We start from the raw sequence: 20,055 nt of genomic DNA, 5'->3' as shown, positions 1-20,055 counted from the left end.
ATTAACAAAGGCTGCTCATCACAGAGGAATTTTCATGAGCAGAAAATCAGTTCCCTAAGTGGAATTTGGCCAGGACAGAATACAGCATTCTGTCACACAGTTTCTAGATTCATGGATCCTTGGGAAAACAAACGACAAGAGTCTACAAATTGAACACAAGGGCATGGCCCTAGCATTTTAGTCTAATGGGTACAAGCCAATATAGCATAAATGAATGTATGTCTATTTTTGAGGTTCCAGTCTGTGATGCTGCACATTTGTCAGTAAACTTTTGAGATTAAACGACGCAGAGGAACAAAAATATTAAGAAACCACTGTACCTCCCACACATTCAGAGGATGGAACATTAAAAGACCCATTCTGCAAAGTGCTCCAAGCTTCTCTGTAGCTCTGCACAGGAAAAACAAGCAGTGATGTAAACCAAGGAAAGTACCCTTTGCAACTGTCCCACCACCAGCTTCGAGGAGCTGTTTATCAGCAATCACCTCCTCGCTCCCTCGCCCACACACAGGGCTTCAGATGTCAGTAGCAGAACAAGAGATGTTTGAGTTTAGCCCTGTCCACCTTTTTGATGGTTCTTCCCAGCAACTGAAGGATAGGAGTGCCAGCTGGGTGGATTACTGGCATCTGCTGTTGGCTTTTTGAGAACAAGCTGAATGCTGATGTATCCTAGGACAACTGGTGCTTTTTCTGCTTTGGGAAAGACAACTGTGTTCAGGTCAGGCATGGGCCTAATTGTTTTGTACTAAATAAACCTGTGCTATGCAAAGCATTTTGGCCGTTTGTGGAACATGTGAAGTGGAAACTATACCCTCATGCTCTGGTAAGCAGGTAGGAGAAAAGCCTGCATGCTTATCACTCAGTGCTACTTGAGTCCTCACCAGCCTGGCTTGCAAGAACAAGACTCTGAAGATATAATCTACAGATTTTCATTCATACTGAGAGATATTTTAACATCACATCTTAATCTTCAAGCTTATTTCATCTTGGTTTGAGGTCGATGGTCAAGAATGAGATGAATGCATGTCCTCAGGAGCTGGAAGCCTGAAATCGTTGATAACCCAAGTAGCAGATTTCTAGAGAATAGCAATAAATAATTATTAAAGGAGGACAAGCAAGGAATACTTTTAAATAGGTTTTCTTTTTTTTTTTTTTTTGCAAGCCTCACATCAAACTACAACTATTTAAAAGTGAAAGCTGCAAGTTACTGGAAATCATAGTCGTTAGTAGTTTATTGGTAGTAACAGGTATCAGTGAAAAGGGCAGGAATTTCTTGGTTCATGGCAGCTTATTTCTTCATGTCCAAGTTTTCTGGTTTGGGTTTTTTTCCTTTTCATTTTAAAAATGTTCATTACTGTACAGCAAAATCTTAACATGGTACAAATTTGGGGTATTTTTTGTTATTTATTTGATTACTTAAACTGTATAGCGTTTCAAGTGCCATTAAAAAGAGTTTGACTAAAGAATTATGCAAAAGGCTTTAATAATTTAAATTCTCATTCATCCATCTGTAAATGTACAATCTATTTTATGTTCTATGTGAAACTTACAATTGCTATCAACTTAATGAATTTTAAAACCTCAACAATTTGCTAAAGTGGTAGTAACACTCATTCTGTTTCAATTTGCCATACTGGAGATGCTTACAGATGAGAAGGGGATACAAAACTCTAATAATGATCAAAAATCAGGTCAGGAGGTTGTAGCACTGGAGTTTAGTCCCACTATCTCTGAAAGTACTATCACTTCATCCTTGTGCAAGGACATGTTGTTATTATTATTATTATTATTATTATTATTATTATTACATGGAATGGAACACATAATAGTTCAGTTTGTTAGTATTTTTTATATGTAATGCTTTATAAAAGAGGTGTAGATAAACAAAAATAAAAAGAGACATAAATAATAGAGTGAACTATAGTTCTTATTTGAATCAATTTCCTTGAGCAATATCTTCTTACAAGGTGAAAATGAAACACTAATATTTGTCTCATGGTATAAAAGGGACAGTAATAATTATAAAGAACCTTACAGTCTTATGCTTGTTTCATCCTATTCTTAAGATTTCACAGCAAAAATATTAAAATTTGCAATATTCCCAAAAAGATGCAAACTTGTTAAATATATTACTCTGAAGTATAGTAACAATTAATTTACAGGAACCTACCATAGAAACTATTGAGTGGACAGTAGAGATGGTTTTCTATATAAAATCTATCAAAAAATTTTCGGAGAAAATATATGAAGCGTAGCTGATAGCTGATGGAATCTGCAATATGGCCACAGAGAAATAAGTTGCAGATCATCAAAGTTAGCTCTTGTGCAGAAACATCCACCATGAGCTCACTAGTTTCATCTTTCACTGGAGAACAGCAGGAGGTTTCCATAATGCAACTATCATAGGAAACTGATTCAACGCTGTACTTTAAGCTTTACCCGTAGTTGGAACTTGCAACAGTTTGATTTTTTGGTGCTCTGATCTCTCTTGCTCTCTGGAAGGCTGTGTAAATATCAAAATCTTCAGCACAAAGACAGCTCTCTCCAAAGCACTGGCAACTGGTCTTAGTAGACTGTTAAAAAAAAAAATAACAAAACAAAACATATTTAGTAGACTGGGAAAGCAATAGTGGAAAAGCAATACAGGAACATTTTGTACACAAACCAGAGAATTAGGTCACCACTAGAAGCTGAGAGGTTTGTAGTCCATGAACTGCAGACACATGCACATAAACTTGTGGAGCTCAGAGGACCCTTGCTAGATTTGGAGCTGCTCATCTTTGGAAGACTTGTCAGCAGCTAAGCTCTGATCTTCCATGAATGAAGGCAAAGCACACTTTTTTAAATAGCAAAAAATGTCAAGTGATTAATTCTATCCAGCCTCAGGCATTCAACCAAAGCACCTAGACAAGGACCTAAGTAACTCAGACTCTGTTCATAGACCACAGATTGAAAGCTGCAACCTCAAGATGGTGCTTGAGCCTTGGCCTGGTCAAGGGTGCTGGTGTTTCTCGCTTGGACATCTCAGCCAGGTTACTGAAATGACCTGTGAAGACCACCTGAAGTCCTTCCTGTTTAAGACTGCTCCTAGAACGGTTCTGGAGCTTTAACCACTTGTATAATATCAACACTTTTTATATGTGTTCCGCTCTACAAGGCTTGCATCCAGCACCAGGACCAGTCAAAACTGTTTCTGGCTCTTCACCTAAATTAGGAAAAGGGCTCTGCTTCTTATGGAAATTGTTGGCAGCTTAATAATTTTCAGTTCCCCGCTGGCTAAACATCAAACAGTTCCCTATCAAAATTTGTCAATGTTTATTTAGTTCAAGTACTGAATGGAAACTTCATTTGTTTTTATTTTTTCTGCAGACATGAACTTATAAAAAATTTTTTTTTTTTTAACTTAGTCAAAACTCTTCACTCAGGAATAGAGCCTATAAATCTTCAATGTCCTATTTTAGCTGGTGGAAAATTAAGCCTCCATAGACACTCTCATAACAAGGGGAATGCTCCTATACATTACTTAGTGGGTGACACACCATGGTCCTCAAAGTCCTTCTAAAAAAGGAGATATTTTCTAAATGCAAGATCTTCATTCCTGGAAAAATCTTTTTTTCTGCAGATGCTGACCCAAGCACTGCCAATGTACCCCATCTCTCATGGGAGGCCTGAGTACCACTAAGGACATTTGATTTTTATTTGCTCCCAGATTAAGTCATACAGAGTTTCCTTGCTTTTCAATTCTCACCAAGAAGACGACTTTACTACTGTCTAATTTGTATCTGCACCCAGATACGAGATTGGATCTGAGAACTGGTCTCTGGTCCAGCCTTTAGAAGTTATGATGCAGCTGGAGATGTAAATTGGTGGCCCCCAAACCAACTTAGAGCATCACAGGGAGCATTGCTACCTTGTTCTGTTCAACAAATACATGCCAAGCACATGATAGTAATCAAAACATACTGTACCTCGGGCTGTTTGCATCTTGATGTCTTTATTTCCTTCTAATCTTAATTAGAAAATAAAAGACAAAGATAGTTAAAATCTTAAAAAAACCCAAACCATGCGACTAAGTTAGTACTGTTCCAAAACCAGCTACTTTTATTTTGGTTAATACTGTGTACTGTTTTTCATTTTCTTTGTTTTGCAGCAAATTTTGGAAGCACCAGTCAGTGACTAAACTCTGTGCTGTACGTATGTGACAGCAGCAATTTTTTGTGTTAAATCAAAAGAATATTACATTATTTCATAATTATATGTTTATGACTTGTCAATTAAATAGCTATAAATCTATTGCTTTTTTCCCACTGCTCAAAAATATAACATGGAAAAGAAACAGTTTCTACTCTGTTCCATGTAAGAATAGAAATAAATCTGAAAGCAAGTTCTTGCTAACTGTTATTGCTGGAATTCACCACAATGCAAGTAAATACCTTCAAAACTAAAAATAGCGCTGGGGGCTCTGCAAGTGCATCTATCACAGCCTCTTAGTCCTAACAGGGATTTGTTTTCTTTCAATTCACAGAGCACTCAGAGTGTGGAGAAGCTGTTCAGAAGACCATGTACCCACACTGTCAGCATCTGCTCTAGGATCCTTCCGCAAAAGCGTGTTAAATTTTAAATAAACACAAACAATCCCTTCGACAAGTATAAATAGCCCCACAGCCTCAAGAGGCTCCAGGGCTAGCCAGTCTGTCTGAAATAATTGATTTTTAAAGGACATATGAGACTAAATGATCCCTGGAAAGCAGGAGAGATGCAACCCACAAGCTGCCAGTACCTTTGGGTGCAGCCTTCGTCTGACTGGGAGCCATGGCAGCAGCCTCCGACGGCAGGCCCACGTACACCCCACCATAGTTCCTGGTGAAGAAACAATTGCAGGCACATCAGAGCTCAGCTGGGACACCTCTCCCCATGCAAGGAGCTGGGGTTTTTTTCACTCAAGTTCCTGATATTTATCAGGAGATCCCCAATGTCTTGTGACACCTATAGACCGTAACGATGAACAATAGCAATGAACTCCACCTGCCTGACTTCTTCTGAGTGTATCCAGCTGAGGACAGAGCTAATCTGACACTGATGTTTGACACTGGGACCACCAAAGCACCACGCTTCAAACAACGTGCACCAATTAAACAGCACTTTGACCTCATTGATCAATGCGACTTGCCTGCCCCTGCTTAAGGTCCCACTTGGAGAAAACTGCTAGTAGAAAGGAGCAAAAGGGTCTTAGGTACTTTCACAGTCCAACCCTCTCCCCTTCATGGACTTGCAGAGGATACTTTCTGGCTCCAAAGAGCCTGTAAGAAAAGCAGGGATAGATGAAAGGAGGTAAAAAACTTGCTCTGTAAAGCTTCTACTGCGCCCGGAGTTACTTGCAGAGGCTCCCTTTACACTGCTCTGCCCTGTTAGGTACTGAATTAAATCACACCTCCTCCAGCTCCTGGAAGATTCCAAGCCAATTTCTAATTTGCTTGATGATAGACTCATGCTTCCTTCAACTTCCAGCCCAGCAGAGATCTCCCACAAGTGCTAATGGCACCTTCTGTGGCGGTGTTGGTGTGAAAGCAGAGGCCACCAGCCCTTACCGAGCGCACCACCTACAGCTGTGAGATAATGTGCTCTTTTTGCTACAAAGTTCCCACCTCCCCATCTCAATAACAGACAGGCTGGACTCATCAATATTCGACTCTGTGTGAGATTTCCTCCTCTCTTTTCGTTCCTCCTGGGCTTTGTTGGTGTGGTGGGAGTCAGGAGGAGGGAAGGAAGGATGCCTAACTGGTGGCAGGACTCACTGCAGCCTATTGCAAATAAAGCTAGCCCTGGTTGAGCAGAGCACCCACCTCCTTTTGTCATCATCTGATATGGATTCTTCTGCTCTGCAACATCAAAAAGATAAAAAGCATGTTAGCAGATCGTTTCTGTCAGGTGCTCCAGGACCATCTGGGTAAATTCAGAAGCAAGGGAAGAACTATTACTGACTCTAGTTTAATTCAGGACATCCACCATTCAACAAAGTACTCACACAAGTATAAAAAAAAGAGACAATTTTCCAAGGAATGTACAGAAGAAATAAAAGATTGAGAAAAGATGCAGCTTACTTTTTATGACCCCCACCAGTGAGATCTGCAAGTAGATTTGGGAGCAGAAAGAGGTAAATTAACACTCTTCCTGAGTGAGTCCCCACACTACTCCCCATATAAAAGGAACATGAAGGCTCTGCATGTAACAGGAACAAGCCTGGACTGCTATTCCCCCAAACGGGAAAGAAAGGGACTGGATATCTGTGCTGGCACATGAATGAGGATGAAGAGAGAGAAATTTTCACAGCAGCTATTACAGAAGCCAGAAGCTTTTACAGGGCCTCTCTATAAAACGAGGCCCTGCAATTCATGAATTCAGTTGTTTGCAAACCAAATGCAGTTATTAATCCCATAATAATGGGCAATTACTTCTCCTTTAACTTTAGGGTAAAATCACAGGTCAGTCTGTACATCAACAGGGAGTCACTGAGGTTTGATTCCTCCCACTTTATATACTGTCCAGCTGCACTGGAGCAGGGGGTAAAGTAACCAGCACTCATGGGAAGGCAAATGTAATACAAAAAATATAAGGAATTAATTCTTGCTCCTTCAGTGTGCAATGCCTGCTGCAGCCCCAGTCTGTGTCCTGACATCAGTCTTCACACAAATCACTCCCCCACCTTTGATTACATATTTGGATTTTGAGCTCTATTTCCGTGGCTGGGTATGGATGGGGCAGCAGCTGCCCTTTAGCTTGGTCTGCAACCAATTTATTTATTCTAAAAGGTTGATGTGCCTACTACTTAATCTCTGTGGCTCTATGCCCTCACAGGGCCCTGAAGTCAATGGGATTTTGGCCTGAAGAGCAGAGGGCTCATAGCAAGATACGGTCTTCAGTGTAAGAAAATGCCCTTAAACCTCCTGGGAGAGGAGCAAATGCCTTAAAAATACTACTACAACTTGGAAATCTTCTGACATCTAGCTTCTTTCTAAGGGGCAGAACATTACCAGCTATCCCTTCTGCATCACCACAGTGAATAAGGGTACACAGGTCCTGTTAATAATAGTAGAGGCTTGGAGTAAATCTTATTATTCTGCAATTTTTCTAAATTATGTGTAGGGCATGGCTCTCCTTGTTGGCTGTCTTTGTCTACATCTTACCACTCAAGAAAGACTGATCAATAAACTCCTCATTCCCTGGCTCTCCTGCCATCCCTTCCTGGAGGAACTAGAGGGATTTCAAAAGGCATTTCCTATCTCCTGGGACCCCATGGAGTCACCTAAGCCACCTAACAGTCCTCACATACACAGCCAGAGAATGCAGAGGCATTTTCTCCTGAGGACTGTAAAGCTGCTCTGTCCTATTGTGGGTCAGTTTCTCCTGAAGAAAATGGAAAGTCTGTGTATATCAGTGGGTGGAAACGAGGATGTATTTTTAGGAAAAAAAAAATAAAATTCGACTTTAAGAAAGGGACTTTGGGTCCCAAAAGATCACAGTCATTTTTGTTGAACCAACTGAATGTGCCACAGGATTGATTTTTCTCATACAATTTGGAACATTTTCTATAATCCAGATTAACCATTGTCCAGAGAAGAGAAAAAAAAAAAAAACACCAACAACTTCATGCACAGCTTGAAGCCTCAGAAATGGAGTTGTAAGAATAATAATCAATATTGTCCAACAGGAAATTAATGTCAATGTTTTTTTAACAAAGAAAAATATTCTAGTAGGAAACAGGGCCATTTTCTTCTGTTCCAGAAATGTTTTACAATATGGCATCACAGACCATTACTGTAATTCTCTCACCAAAACAAATTATCCAGGTCTATGATTAAGCAGACAGGAGGGTTTTTAAACATTTTGCTTTCTTCCTTTCCTCTTACTAGCTATAAATCAAAGCAGTAATTTTGCAATACCATTTCCTTCAAATGCATGACAGCAAAAATAATCTGAGATTGTGCAGACAACAGCTCTTGGGCTGGGCAATGACTGGGGGCAAGTTGTTGTAGCCCTGCCATAAAAGAGGGAGTGAACAGAGATAGGAGGAGCATGGAAGCGTGAGAGGAAACTAAGAAAAATTTTCAATGGTGATGGCAATTAAGGAAGAAGCCATTTTATACACCTTTCTGGGAGCTCAAGAAGGAATGCTGCCCAGGTTTATTTACTACAGATATTCACACACCTCTTGGCTTCACACACAATAGCTCAAGACCCCCTTTTGAAAAGGGCTCACTAATTTTGCATGTTCACTGTCTGCTGAGCCACTGAGGCAGGTGCTGCTCCTGTGCCCAGGCTGGGTGAACACAGGTGGCTCCAGGAGCTACAACACCTCAACCACCTGGGAGTGAGATTGGAGAGAAGCTCCTTTGGTTTGAGCAGAGCTCCCATTGCCACGTCTCCTGGGCTCAAGAGGTGGACACAGGAGTCCAGCAGTCCTCCAGGGACATCAAGGCAGGAGAGGCTTTTCAGCACCAGGAACAGACAACAACCTTAACATTGCAAGGTGCTTCATGCTGTGTCCCTGCCTCAGATGCTGTTGACATCTGCAGAGGAACCGAGACCATTGTTTTTCAACAGGTGGCGTGGGCAAAGTCCTGGAGCCAATAGGCAGATTTAACAGCAAAACCACATAATGGCATTCTGTTTTCAGCTGAATAAGGGTTTCTTTTGGTAAGGTTTTGTCTGTCCCAAGAGTCTTCCTGTCACCCAAAGTCTGAAAAACACACTTTGTTCATCTGTCAGCTTTTACATCCATCAGTCCTATGTCCATTTGATGGTAAAAGAAGCTGCCATTTGTCACATATTTTAAATGTCAGATGACAGGCATTCACACTAATTTATTCCATCCACATTTTTCTTCCCTCAGCTTTTATGGCCCTGTTTGTGCTGAGCATTAGTCCCACCAGAAATGATTCATTGAACTTGGAACAAGTCACAGACTCCTCAGATTCTCGGTGTTTCTTGGGAACAAAGGCCTTTCATTTGTATTTGATGCGTTTCCTCTCAATATTTTGAAACAGGCTTGAACTGCTGTGTCCTTTCCTTCCTACTGTAACTAATCCTCCCCCACACTTAGCCATGCACTGAATACCACAGGTGTTGCATTACTTTCCAGCATATCCTCTACTTCTCCTACAGCTAAGCCGTTCCAATTAGCAGTGATGAATGTTTCTTTATTAGTGGGGCAGGAGCATGGGCTGAAGCTGATTCTGGGTTGGAGCACCGAGGGAGAACACGTTCTCAGAGCATGTCTCCTCCTCACCACACAGCCCTCAGAGAAGAAGAGCTCTTTGCAGAGGAAGATCATATCATCACCTCTGCCTTTTTGGTGGAGAAATAAGGTCCAGGGGGCAAATCAGCTTCCCCACAGTCACCCAGGAGGGCTCACCCAGGATCCAGCCCCGTCCCCTTCCACCTGGCCGCTCACTCCAGGAGCCATGGTGCTTTGGCAGTGAGTGACAGTAAAGAAATAAGAAGCCTCGAGTTAGAATAATCAGATTTGGTATCAAAAAGCAGCAAAGGATGGACACACCTAAATGCGTTTCTGGATCAGAACTGATATGACTGAAATTCGACAGCAAAAAAAAAAATAAAAGGGTTATTTAAAGTAAAAGGGTTATTTAAAGAGTAGATTTAGCTGATAAAAGTAAAAAGGTGTAAAAAGCTTTTGTGGCTCTATAGTATTAGTTAATAAGAATCTGCTTTGTTAATTTCTATGAAATGAAAATAATTTTTCTCATCGTTTACTTCTGTCTTAAAAACCTTCTGTTTAGAAGTTAGCCTGATTAGGGCTGCCATTCCTCGTTAGTAGATGTGTGTTTCTAACATCTGATGAGAAAGTTCAACCCTGCTATTACTCAGATGGGTTGTTTGGCTGGCTCTGCTACCCTTAATCTGAATGAGTAATAGCTCCAGGATTGACCTGTTCACTTTGCTGAAGATTGCACTAGTAATTAATTTTTTTCCAAGTTATCTCTATACTGTTTTGAAACATGGCAGATGAACTCACACTAGTAAGTAGCATGCTCCCATTTTAACTCCTGCAGCCTGGTTCTGTAAATGCTTATACACATATAAACACAGTTCTACACAACCCCATACCTTTAAGCACAGGAACATGCCTGCAACATTCATAATTTAACGGTGCGTGCGATTTTGAAATTTAAAAATTTCAACATTTTTGATGAGCAAAGAGAAAGATGCAGCTCTAAATCAGTCCTTAAATCATCTAAATTGAACAATAAAAAGAGGCCCTGATCTAAATTAAACCAGCGGGTTTGTAAATACAGAAGTCCTGAAGGCAGTGATGATGCAGGCTGCATCAAGAAGAGGTTCCTTACAAGGTTGCCTCCTGTAATTTATTTATTGTCTGGCACTGCAAGCCCAGAAAACAGACTACAGAGGTAAGGCAGATCTCAAGAGTATATGTGGCAATAGAGCTGATCAGCCAAATGACACCTGTTGTTAGTTCTCAGCTGTGCAGTGTAATAGCAAGGACAAGGCTGTTGTTAAGCTCTTCCCTCACTTGTTTATCCGACTCGACTGCTCTCATTTCTGCACCAGGATTCCTCCATCTAATTAGAGCAGTTATTCTAAGCGAAGTAAATAAAACAGAAGAATGTTCCTTATTGCATAACATAAAAATCTTTCCCGGGTCCCTCAGTCACAAACTCTAGTGGCAAATACCAACTACATGAAACAGAGGAGAAGCCAAGACCTCGGGAGGAGTTCTTTATGGTTTTCTTTGATAGATCAGTACATTTATGGCTCAATAAAGCTGTTCCTATACATTTCTGTATCAGCAAATAAGACTAGTTCTAAAAAAGGCTTTTCACATTTAGAGAAAAACAGGATGGGTAGGGCTGCCTTCTGTTAGCCTGTGTCAAACTGCAGATACTATCTTTAATGCAGAGAACACCTAGAGAAGGCGGGTACTTTGAAAAGGAAGTTGGACGGGTCAGTGCATCTCATGCAAAGAGGGGTAATTTGTCTCAGTGCCTTTCTCAGTCTCTCTCACTGGGTCTGCCTGGTGGAAATTTATGTGCTGGCTTCATACAGTGACATGGCCTTTGGAAACACTAGCACAGGAAAGGGAAAAGCAGCCCAAAGGAACATAACCACCTCTGCTAGACAACTGTCTCGACAGAAGCAGAGGCTAGAAATTTCTGTTCGAGAAATAACAAGCAAAGAAATCTGGAAAAAAGTAAACAAGAGAAGGAGTTGTTTTGTGGAGATGAAAGCTGTCGCTAAAGACAGTAAATATCTGGTTGTGTTGATTATATGTTAGGAGCCAGATGAATCATGTATGACTAAATCTAGTATAAGGCTAGCAGGACTGAAAATATGTCCAGGGTTATATATTTAAGAGTAGAGTTAAGTACTTACACATCCTTAGTAGTCCCTGTAGCACCTAGAGGAAAAAAAACAACAACACAAAACATGTTTATCAGGTAATGGCATAATCCTCTAAACCAACTAACACTGCAGTAATTGTTTTTCTGTCTTTCTGTCCCAAACAACACAGAAATAGCAACAAAAATCTGCTGCTGCAAGAGAACCACGTTTCTCATGATTGTTCAGATTGTTAATTTATCCTTAGTGATTATCCATACTGTCCCTTAAATCTATCACATCTTGGTAGACTCTCAGTGTAGGAAAATTTTGCTGCTATGGACCAGTGCCCAGGTGCAGTCACTCAAGATGGGAACATCATAAGAAAAAAAAATAATCTTTCTGAATTTTATATGCTTCCATTTGTTCAGTCCTCTGGTGGGTTTGTCTGCCACAAAGTTGGCACAACTAACCAGGCAGTCTCTCCCAAATGCCTGATTATTCTGCCATTTGATGCAGTTGTAGAGCTGGCACCACATGTTTGAAATGCTGCCTTGTTCTTCCTGCCAGATAAACAAAGTTTTATAAAACGACTAGACAGAACTAATATGAACATTGGGACATAACCCATCCAAAGCCCCAGACACCTAACGAGATCAACCACACCTTAATTCATCTTGCTATTTAACAAAAAACCAAAGAGACAAAAGCTGCCACCTGGCTGCCTGGTCTAAGTGACTGACTTTTTTGTTTCGGTGACTCAGATGTTTCTTGCTGAGAGACAAACATTTCCCCGAGTACAAACTCTTTCTTGTTCCTCCCAAGTTACTACTGTTATGTTGCTTTTGCTAGTATTCAGCTGAGTAACCAGTAAATTATCCCTTCTATTAATTACAGAAGTTAGGGCCGACATTAGAAAAACCTTTCACTTCTCCTTTCCTCTTAGTACTGAGCTGGAAAAGGTGATCTGAGCTCACTCTGAAGAGACTGAAGTAGCCAACTCCAGAGATTTTTTGAATTTGGAGGTAAGTTGTGGTTTTTTCTACCATAGTAATTCATTTTTTGGGAAAACTTTTATTTCTTCTGCTGAAAAATAGACATAAATAGCAAATATTTCATCTCCCTTTGATGTGTAAGAACGTGCCTTTCGCATTCTTATTTTAAACAAGAATCAGCTCTGTCTCTGTTTCCAGCTCTGTCTACCTGAATAGATTGCTTGAATGGCAGAAAACCCTTTACAGCTAATTCCTGAATGTAATGGCATTCCCATTTCCTATCACCTGACTATCCCTGTTTTTCCCAGCAACAACACAGACGAGATTCATATAAGACCATACACATTTCTTCTGTTAGTCTTGCTTCCAGAGTCGGCAAAATCTCCCCGTGTCTACATGTATCAGCAGAAAGCCTTAATTAAGTTGGAGGGAGTATCTCTAATCACAACAAGCTCAGGCCCTTGCTTTAAAACTTGACTCCACCAGGCAGCTGAGAGTTTTTCACTTTGCAGGCACATCTATGAAGCACTACATGTAAAATAAACCTCTTCCATCACTTGGCATCGCTGTGCCAGCTCAATCTCTGCTGCTGTAGGGAGACACTTTCTGCTACCAAGGCTAGTTCAGCCAGGGTCAGCTCAGGAATGAGCCTTCAGGGCATCTCCTTGTGCACCTAGGCAGAGCCCAGGGATCAGCAACACTTCAGACAACATGTGTTTTGAAAAGCCTACCTGGAGCTAGCACAGTTTTTAACTTTTTTCCAGAAGAAACTATTCCTTTGCTGTGTCTGTTCTGCAGGAGGGCCATGACTTTCTTATTTTTAGTCTAAACTCCCTGCAATCAAAATCAGTTTTTCTCTAAAAGGGTTCATGGCCCTTTTTGAGGCCTTTGTCAAGAATTTTCTGAGTCTAAGCACCTTGGATGCCCATCTGAAAAATGTGTCCTTCTTGCAGGAAGTCCAGCAAAAGTACAGTGTTTAAGGCACAAACTGAACCCACAAGTTGAGTGAGAAGAATTGTGTGCCTGCAGTTCTGCTACACTCCCCAGAGGTGATTCTCGAGTTCTAGTCAATCTCTGGGTGCACTTCAGTGCCATGTCCATATTCAGTGCCATGCTTGACTTCAGTGCATTATGGCACAAATATATTCTCACTCTGGAGACAGGAGATGGCATACAGACCCATCAGGGCTTTGTGTAGAGCTGTGTTTGGAAATATGGCACTAATGTTCACACATGGCAGCACTTGTTTTCTTTGGAGTATTAGCAAGGATACCACTGCTGAAAAATCACTGCAGTGTTTTGAAATCTATTTCACCAAAAAAAAACCCCACAACCCTCTGAGAACTAAGTGTGATTTTAAAAATTCACTTTTTAGGAGATCGGCTTTACTTTTATAATAAATTTAAAAATTACATATAAAAAGAAATACAAGGTTTTCTACTTTTTTTATAAGCACGGCAAACTAGTTTATTCTCACTTTCATTGATGGGTTCCATTAATTTCAGCGGAGCCATTTCTCATTGTCACTAGCAAAAGTGAAACAAGAGTTTGGCCCAAATTCACTCAAGTACCACTAAGGTAGCTGATGATAAATCTGAGGATGTTTCCAGTTAACAAAGGAGTTTTCTTCCTGCAAGAGTTCTGAGCTTGCAAATGAACATCATTTTAGCTCGGTGTAGTATAAGAAAATCTCTGGGTAAAAACTTTTGTTCATTAGGGAGCCTGAACATTCCTTACACATAGATATTATTTCTCAAGGAACCAAAAAAATCTCAGTTCATACTCAGATGTGTTTATTTGTAAAGTCCAATCCATTCACCCTCACCCTGTTACTTCACTGACATATTTGTCTAACTCTTGCATGTTTAGTGAGCAACGCAATTTTATTACTACTCATGTTCCTTCTGCCAGAAGTTCAGCCAAAAAAATCTTGTTTACTACCAATCTACAAACACTCTACAGCTCATTCCATAGCAGCAAGGCTCAGTACTCTCATAGATATGATGGTTTCCAGAAATGGCTTGAGAAAAGGCTCACATATATACAGCTTGTCCATTTTTTCCCCACTCTAAGAGCTTGGTCTAAAAAAAGGCAGCACTTGACCCTACAAACCTTGTCTTGATAGGCTCTTGTTCACTTGGTTCCTCAAACCTAACCTCAGCAAGAGATTGAAGAGTAGTTATGAAGCCACATCCATAAAAAAACAGGCAATACTGAATTGTCCTGAATGACCTCCCTGCTCACACCATTTACACAGTAGGACCATGGGTGTGTTTGGGCATTTTAGAGCTGCAGAAGGAGAAGAAAGAGTACAGCCTGCAAATAAACGTGACCCATTCAGCCACACATTACTCTGAGCCCCAGTGATTACAGAAGAAAAACATTCTGTATCGAGCAGTGGAGCTGTGATCCCTCAAAAAACAAAAAACCCACAGCATTTGAACAATCACAAATCAAATAGAAGAAGAATTTATTGCAAAGCATCTTCCATTAGGTGGCAGGAGGTTTAGCTCTTGACGACACTGTGGGATTTCAGTAAATGCAGGCCTAATGTGAAAGATGGTTGAGAGACATTGAGAGCCACAAAGGATATTCCTCTGTGCTGAGAAATACATCATGAGGGAAGGTGAGAGGCAAAAGCTTTAGAAAAACATAAAAAGCGTGAGAGGCAACTGCTCATGTGAATAAAATGGATACAAAAAATGTGAGGACCTGACTTTTGAGCAGATTATGGTACATTTCCCTAATATTTTCTAATGAAAAATGCCTTGCACATTTTCATGCACATCAAATCGTTACAAAAAGCAAATAAAACCCCTCCAAATTACACACGTGTACACACAACTGTTAAGAACGCGTTTTCTCTTGCAGGCTTCTTTCTGATGCGCTCCAGCAGTCAGCAATGAGGACGTGCATTCTTAACATCAATGAATTTATTCTGTTTATGCCCCATTGTAACTGAGGACAGAATATTATCAATTTGTTTCACATGGATTATTTCTTCAGCTCATCAGGTGGGAGTTCTGTACACAGATTTGACCCAATCGATAGAATGGCACGATGACTTCCTGGGCATTGCACCAAACTTGAAGTTACTAAATCTGGTAAAACTTGGTATGAAACTCCTCCTTCACCATAACTTGACTGTATTTAAAGCTTTCCACAGACGAACAGCTTCTCTACATATTTAAATTAAGGCTAGACTGACAGCCCCCAAAGAGTACCATAATTTAAGGTGCTGTCATTTCTTCTACAATAGATATGGAAAGGAGGAGGCAGTGCAAAATTTTTAAGGAAGAATCATTAGAACGAAGGGAAATGCCTTAATTCAGTTAAAAAAAAAAGGGAAATTAATGTTTAAGAGCGTATTTTTAAAAGACACACACACACAAAACCAAAACAAAACAAACAAAAAAACACACACACACACACACAAAAATTATTTTTAAGCTTCTAAAACTCCAGGAAATAGCATGAAAGAAGGATATGTAAAATGAGACAACAAAACAAGGAAAACAGCAAGCTGAGAAATAAAAAATAACTATAATCCATAGTTAATACATAAAATAGCTAGGTAATTTAAGAAGGATGTATATACAGCAGTTTACTTGGATGACTGCAGTTGCCATGTTTCAACTGAAGAGCTTTTTGCCACTGTCTGATACTCTGGAAAGAACATTTGAAAGCTGTGAGTTATGTTGGTGTTCTGGAGTACTGTACCACAGACTGAAATGTTATTCTAGATCACGTCTATTAGTTTAGATCTCACAGACCATAGAGCTGAAAGCTCTGATGTCATTCTAGCCACGCAACAGAAGATAATATCATTAGCTGAAATATCACCATATATACATCTGCTTAGGAAAAATCAAATTAGGCTACAATAGAAATTTTAGCAGAGTAAGAGGATGGGGATTGGCGTAACACATCTAATGTGTGCCGTGAAGTATGCTACAATATTATACTTAGTCATACAATATGACAGAGAGTGTTACAGGTTAATTACATGTTATGTACCTCTAGCTTTGACATTACAGATTACAGAATAGTCGTAACTTTAACATTAAAAATGTAGTCATGCTGTGCACGCCACAAAATTTATTTGTATTTACACGGTCTTCATATCTTTCGGTAAAATGATGCGTTGCATTTTCCTTAAAAGCTTGAGGATTCAAAATAAAAATCTTCTCCTTCCCTTTATAAAATAATTTTACTTTTCTTAGACACAGTTTGTAAGGAACGTTAAATGAAGTAAATAAATAGTAGACATCTGGCATCTTACTTTATTACCAGCTGTTCATTATTTTAAAGACTGCACAGAGTAATTCCTGACTGACAGTGGTGAAAGTGAGAAGAGAACTGGACCTTTCAGAGCTGCATTGGATTTGGAGAATTCTATCAGTGCAACAGTAACAATCCCATTATACTAATGATGTGTTTTACATGGCACTGGTGGTTTTTATCTGCACTAAGCCCTTGGAGATCTGTGCAGTATTTTCTGAAGAGCATGCAAAAGTTTACCAAAAAATGCAAGTTCGAATATTTTATGTGTAACATATCAGTAAGTTTAACCGTCAAAGGGGTTGGACCTTTAAGTGAAAGTACTTTACATATCTACAAGCCAAAACCTAATGCAACAGGACACATTTAAACAAACTTTGAGTTCAAAATAATACTGCTGTCAGAGTTAGTCTATTTGACATTTACCCATTTGTACCCTGGTACAAGTTCCACAGGGCAGCCAGATCAACATTAACTTAGAAACTACCACAAATGGACTAATAATCAACTCAATATTCTCGTCTGAATTTCTCTGAAGCTTGCACTAGTGCTTTTACCCAGCAAAGAGAAATGGGATGGGAACAAGCATCACCCCAGTGGGATGAAACTAGACTGGTCATATACAGAAAGAACATCCAGTCACAGCAATGTGGGAATCAACTAAAGGGAGAGAACTCACGTGTGCAACAGGACTGAATGTTCAAGCAAAATTCACACAGTGCATCCTTTGTGAATGAGAGAGGCTTCTGATAGATAGATGTAGTATCTAAAACCTAACTTACAATAATTTAACAGAAACCAAGTAAGGCATGGCAGAATCACACTCTCCTCCGAGTGTGCAGCGCAGAGTTGAACAGGTAAACCAGCAACATGCCCCACAGGCACACACACATATGTACACCCTAGAGAAGGCAGCATCACTCACACTCACCAGCAGGACCAAGTCAGGACTAGCACCACCCAAGGCACCACTGAAGCTCTGGTTAAATCAAGTCAAAACAGTAAGAGATGGGGACCCAATAATTCTAAGTGGTCCAACCATTATTTCGCTGGGTATTTTCAAGAGCTGAAAGCTCCCAAGTGCATCTGAAAGGCTTGATAAAGTACTGAAACAGGTGGCAATGTTTGCCAAGTGCAGCTAGGATGAAAAATGATTGAGAAATGCTCATATTGTAATTACAGGGTGAAGGTCCACTTATTAGTTTCCATGTACTTTCCTATTCTGCGGGGGCAGGAGGGAGGAAGAGCACAACAGCACCATCTTCCCAGATCTTATCTCTTTTGAAAATAGCAATGAACAAATAAGGGAGCCAGCTGGCCCACCAGCCAGCAGTAGACATTAACATGCGTGAAACCTCAATCGTGGAATATGCTCCAACTTCTCCAACAAGCAGAAGGAGAGGATGAGGCATAAATTCATTTCAGAAGTGGCATTCGTGGCCTTATAGAGAAGCGAAGAGGATGGAGCTGACACCCCCGGCGGGACCCTTACGTCCAGCTCCCGGCCTCGGATCGCCGTGGCTCGGGCAGCTCCTGTCGGAGGTGGTGATTCTAGCGACAACCGGGCACCAGAAAGCCGCCGGGTGATGCCCACATCACCCTCTCTTCCCCTGAGCAAGCGGATCAGCTTCGGGAAAGGAAGATGCTCTCGCAAGAGGGCGGGCAGCGATTCCCGCGGCTCAGACGGGCATCCCCCGAGCCGGGGGCTTGTATCCGCGCCAGGTGCGGGTGGGTGCCCGCCGCCGGCCCCCGCCCTGCCGTCCCTCACGGCTGCCCAGCCCGGTGGGGATGCTCACCCAGCCCGGTGGGGATGTACACCCAGCCCGGTGGGGATGCTCACCCAGCCCGGTGGGGATGTTCACCCAGCCCGGTGGGGATGTTCACCCAGCCCGGTGGGGATGCTCGCCCAGCTCAGCCCGGTGGGGATGCTCACCCAGCTCAGCCCGGTGGGGATGTTCGCCCAGCCCGGTGGGGATGCTCACCCAGCCCGGTGGGGATGTTCGCCCAGCTCATCCCGGTGGGGATGCTCACCCAGCCCGGTGGGGATGTTCGCCCAGCTCATCCCGGTGGGGATGCGCACCCAGCCCGGTGGGGATGCTCACCCAGCCCGGTGGGGATGCTCACCCAGCCCGGTGGGATGCTCACCCATCCCATCCCATCCCAGCCCAGCCCAGCCCAGCCCATCCCATCCCGGCCCGGCCCGGCCCGGCCCGGCCCGGCCCGGCCCGGCCCGGCCCGCCGCCCTACCTCTCCCCCCCGCGCCGCCGGCCGTGGAGTTGCCGCAGCCCATGGGCGCTGCCCTGGCCGGCGCTGCGCCCGCCGGTGCGGTCACGGGAGACAGCCGGCGGCGGGCGGAGCCGGGTGGGAGATAAAGCCGCGGGGACCCCTCCTCCTCCTCTTCCTCCTCCTCCTCCTCCTGCTGCTGCTCTCCCCACCCATCGCCCGGGAAACGCCGGCCCCGAGCGCCGCCGCCCGGCCCCGGCCTCGGCCCCGCAGCGCAGCCCCCGCTCGCCGCAAGGAGAGCCGCCGCCGGGCTGTCCCCCGTCCGGACGGGCTGCGGCTGCTCTGCCGGAGATACGGCCCAGCCCGGGGTCAAGCCTGCAGGACTCGGAACCACCTCCGTCCGCAGGAAACAAGCCCAGAGTCTTCCCGGGCAGTGGAGATGATCCTTGGCTCGTTTCACGGGAGCTTTGGGCCACCCCTCATTCGCCAAGGGGAACATCGGTGTGACCACAGGACCGGGCTGCAAGCTCTAAATCTGCTGTCAATAACACCCTGATCACTGTTTTAAGCAAATCCTTATGATTGGTTTGGGTATTTCTCTTATTATGAGAAACACGATGGTGAAACTGAAGACCCATTCAATTGAGAAGAGCTACAGATACACTCTCCTCAAGTAATATCAGCAACATTAAGAAACATGAAAGGTAAGTTTACAAATTCTTCAAGCAATCGCTTTCACTCAACATTTGTATCATTTACCAAAAAGAATTTGCCTTTCTGTTAACCCAAACCTGTCTTCCACACAGAGAAGTAAAATACTTTAAACCCTTGATGGTTTAGTTACTCCTCCTCCCTCCTCAAATGACCATGAAGCTGAAATCCCATGGATACATCTAGATACATCTGCAAATACTCTAGATAGATAGGTAGATACTACTGCTACAACAAATTCGTGTAAGGGCTCAGAAAGATGTTTTAGGGGTGTCATAGAAACACCAGTACGAGCATCACATATGCATATGACTGATAATTATCTGCTACCAAAGGACTAGATCATGCTGCTCCCTGATCTTGCAATCTGTTCAGAGAAAGGGGGGAAAAAAAGACATCACAATTATTTTACAGGTTTCCCAAGAAGTACATATTAAAACAAAGCAGCTCTGTAAGCAGCAGAGACAATAACATCCAGACTCCTGTGGGT

General features: G+C 42.2%; 1 protein-coding gene across 2 annotated transcripts; it reads right to left on the bottom strand.

Annotated features, from left to right (window-relative positions):
- Nucleotides 1-1,466: 1,466 nt before the first annotated feature.
- On the bottom strand, nt 1,467-18,999 carry C5H12orf75 (chromosome 5 C12orf75 homolog). Of its 2 annotated transcripts, none has more exons than XM_066319967.1 (6): nt 18,879-18,999; nt 11,410-11,434; nt 5,844-5,879; nt 4,781-4,860; nt 3,969-4,009; nt 1,467-2,573 (listed from the first exon to the last, which is right to left on the bottom strand). In XM_066319967.1, the coding sequence occupies exons 1-5, from the start codon at nt 18,919-18,921 to the stop codon at nt 4,005-4,007; spliced, it is 189 nt and encodes a 62-aa protein (XP_066176064.1). In that variant the 5' UTR covers nt 18,922-18,999; the 3' UTR covers nt 1,467-2,573; nt 3,969-4,004. The 2 variants fall into 2 exon arrangements, with proteins under 2 accessions (XP_066176064.1, XP_066176063.1); XM_066319966.1 differs by having other exon boundaries at nt 3,969-4,004.
- Nucleotides 19,000-20,055: the final 1,056 nt, after the last annotated feature.

This window comes from Sylvia atricapilla, chromosome 5, assembly GCF_009819655.1.
Source record: "Sylvia atricapilla isolate bSylAtr1 chromosome 5, bSylAtr1.pri, whole genome shotgun sequence".
Taxonomy (NCBI): Eukaryota; Metazoa; Chordata; class Aves; order Passeriformes; family Sylviidae; genus Sylvia; species Sylvia atricapilla.
The sequence above is the reverse complement of the archived record's forward strand: the minus strand, read 5'-3'. Positions and strand labels throughout refer to the sequence as shown.

What these genes read in the sequence shown, in the direction of transcription:
- C5H12orf75 (XM_066319966.1), bottom strand. Translation starts at nt 18,921, where the DNA reads ATGGGCTGCGGCAACTCCACGGCCGGCGGCGCGGGGGGGAGAG. An exon ending in CGGCGGCGCGGGGGGGAGAG is followed by an intron (nt 11,435 to 18,878) that starts GTAGGGCGGCGG and finishes TTTTTCCTCTAG; the next exon opens with GTGCTACAGGGACTACTAAG. An exon ending in TCAGATGATGACAAAAGGAG is followed by an intron (nt 4,861 to 5,843) that starts GTGGGTGCTCTG and finishes TTTCTTCACCAG; the next exon opens with GAACTATGGTGGGGTGTACG.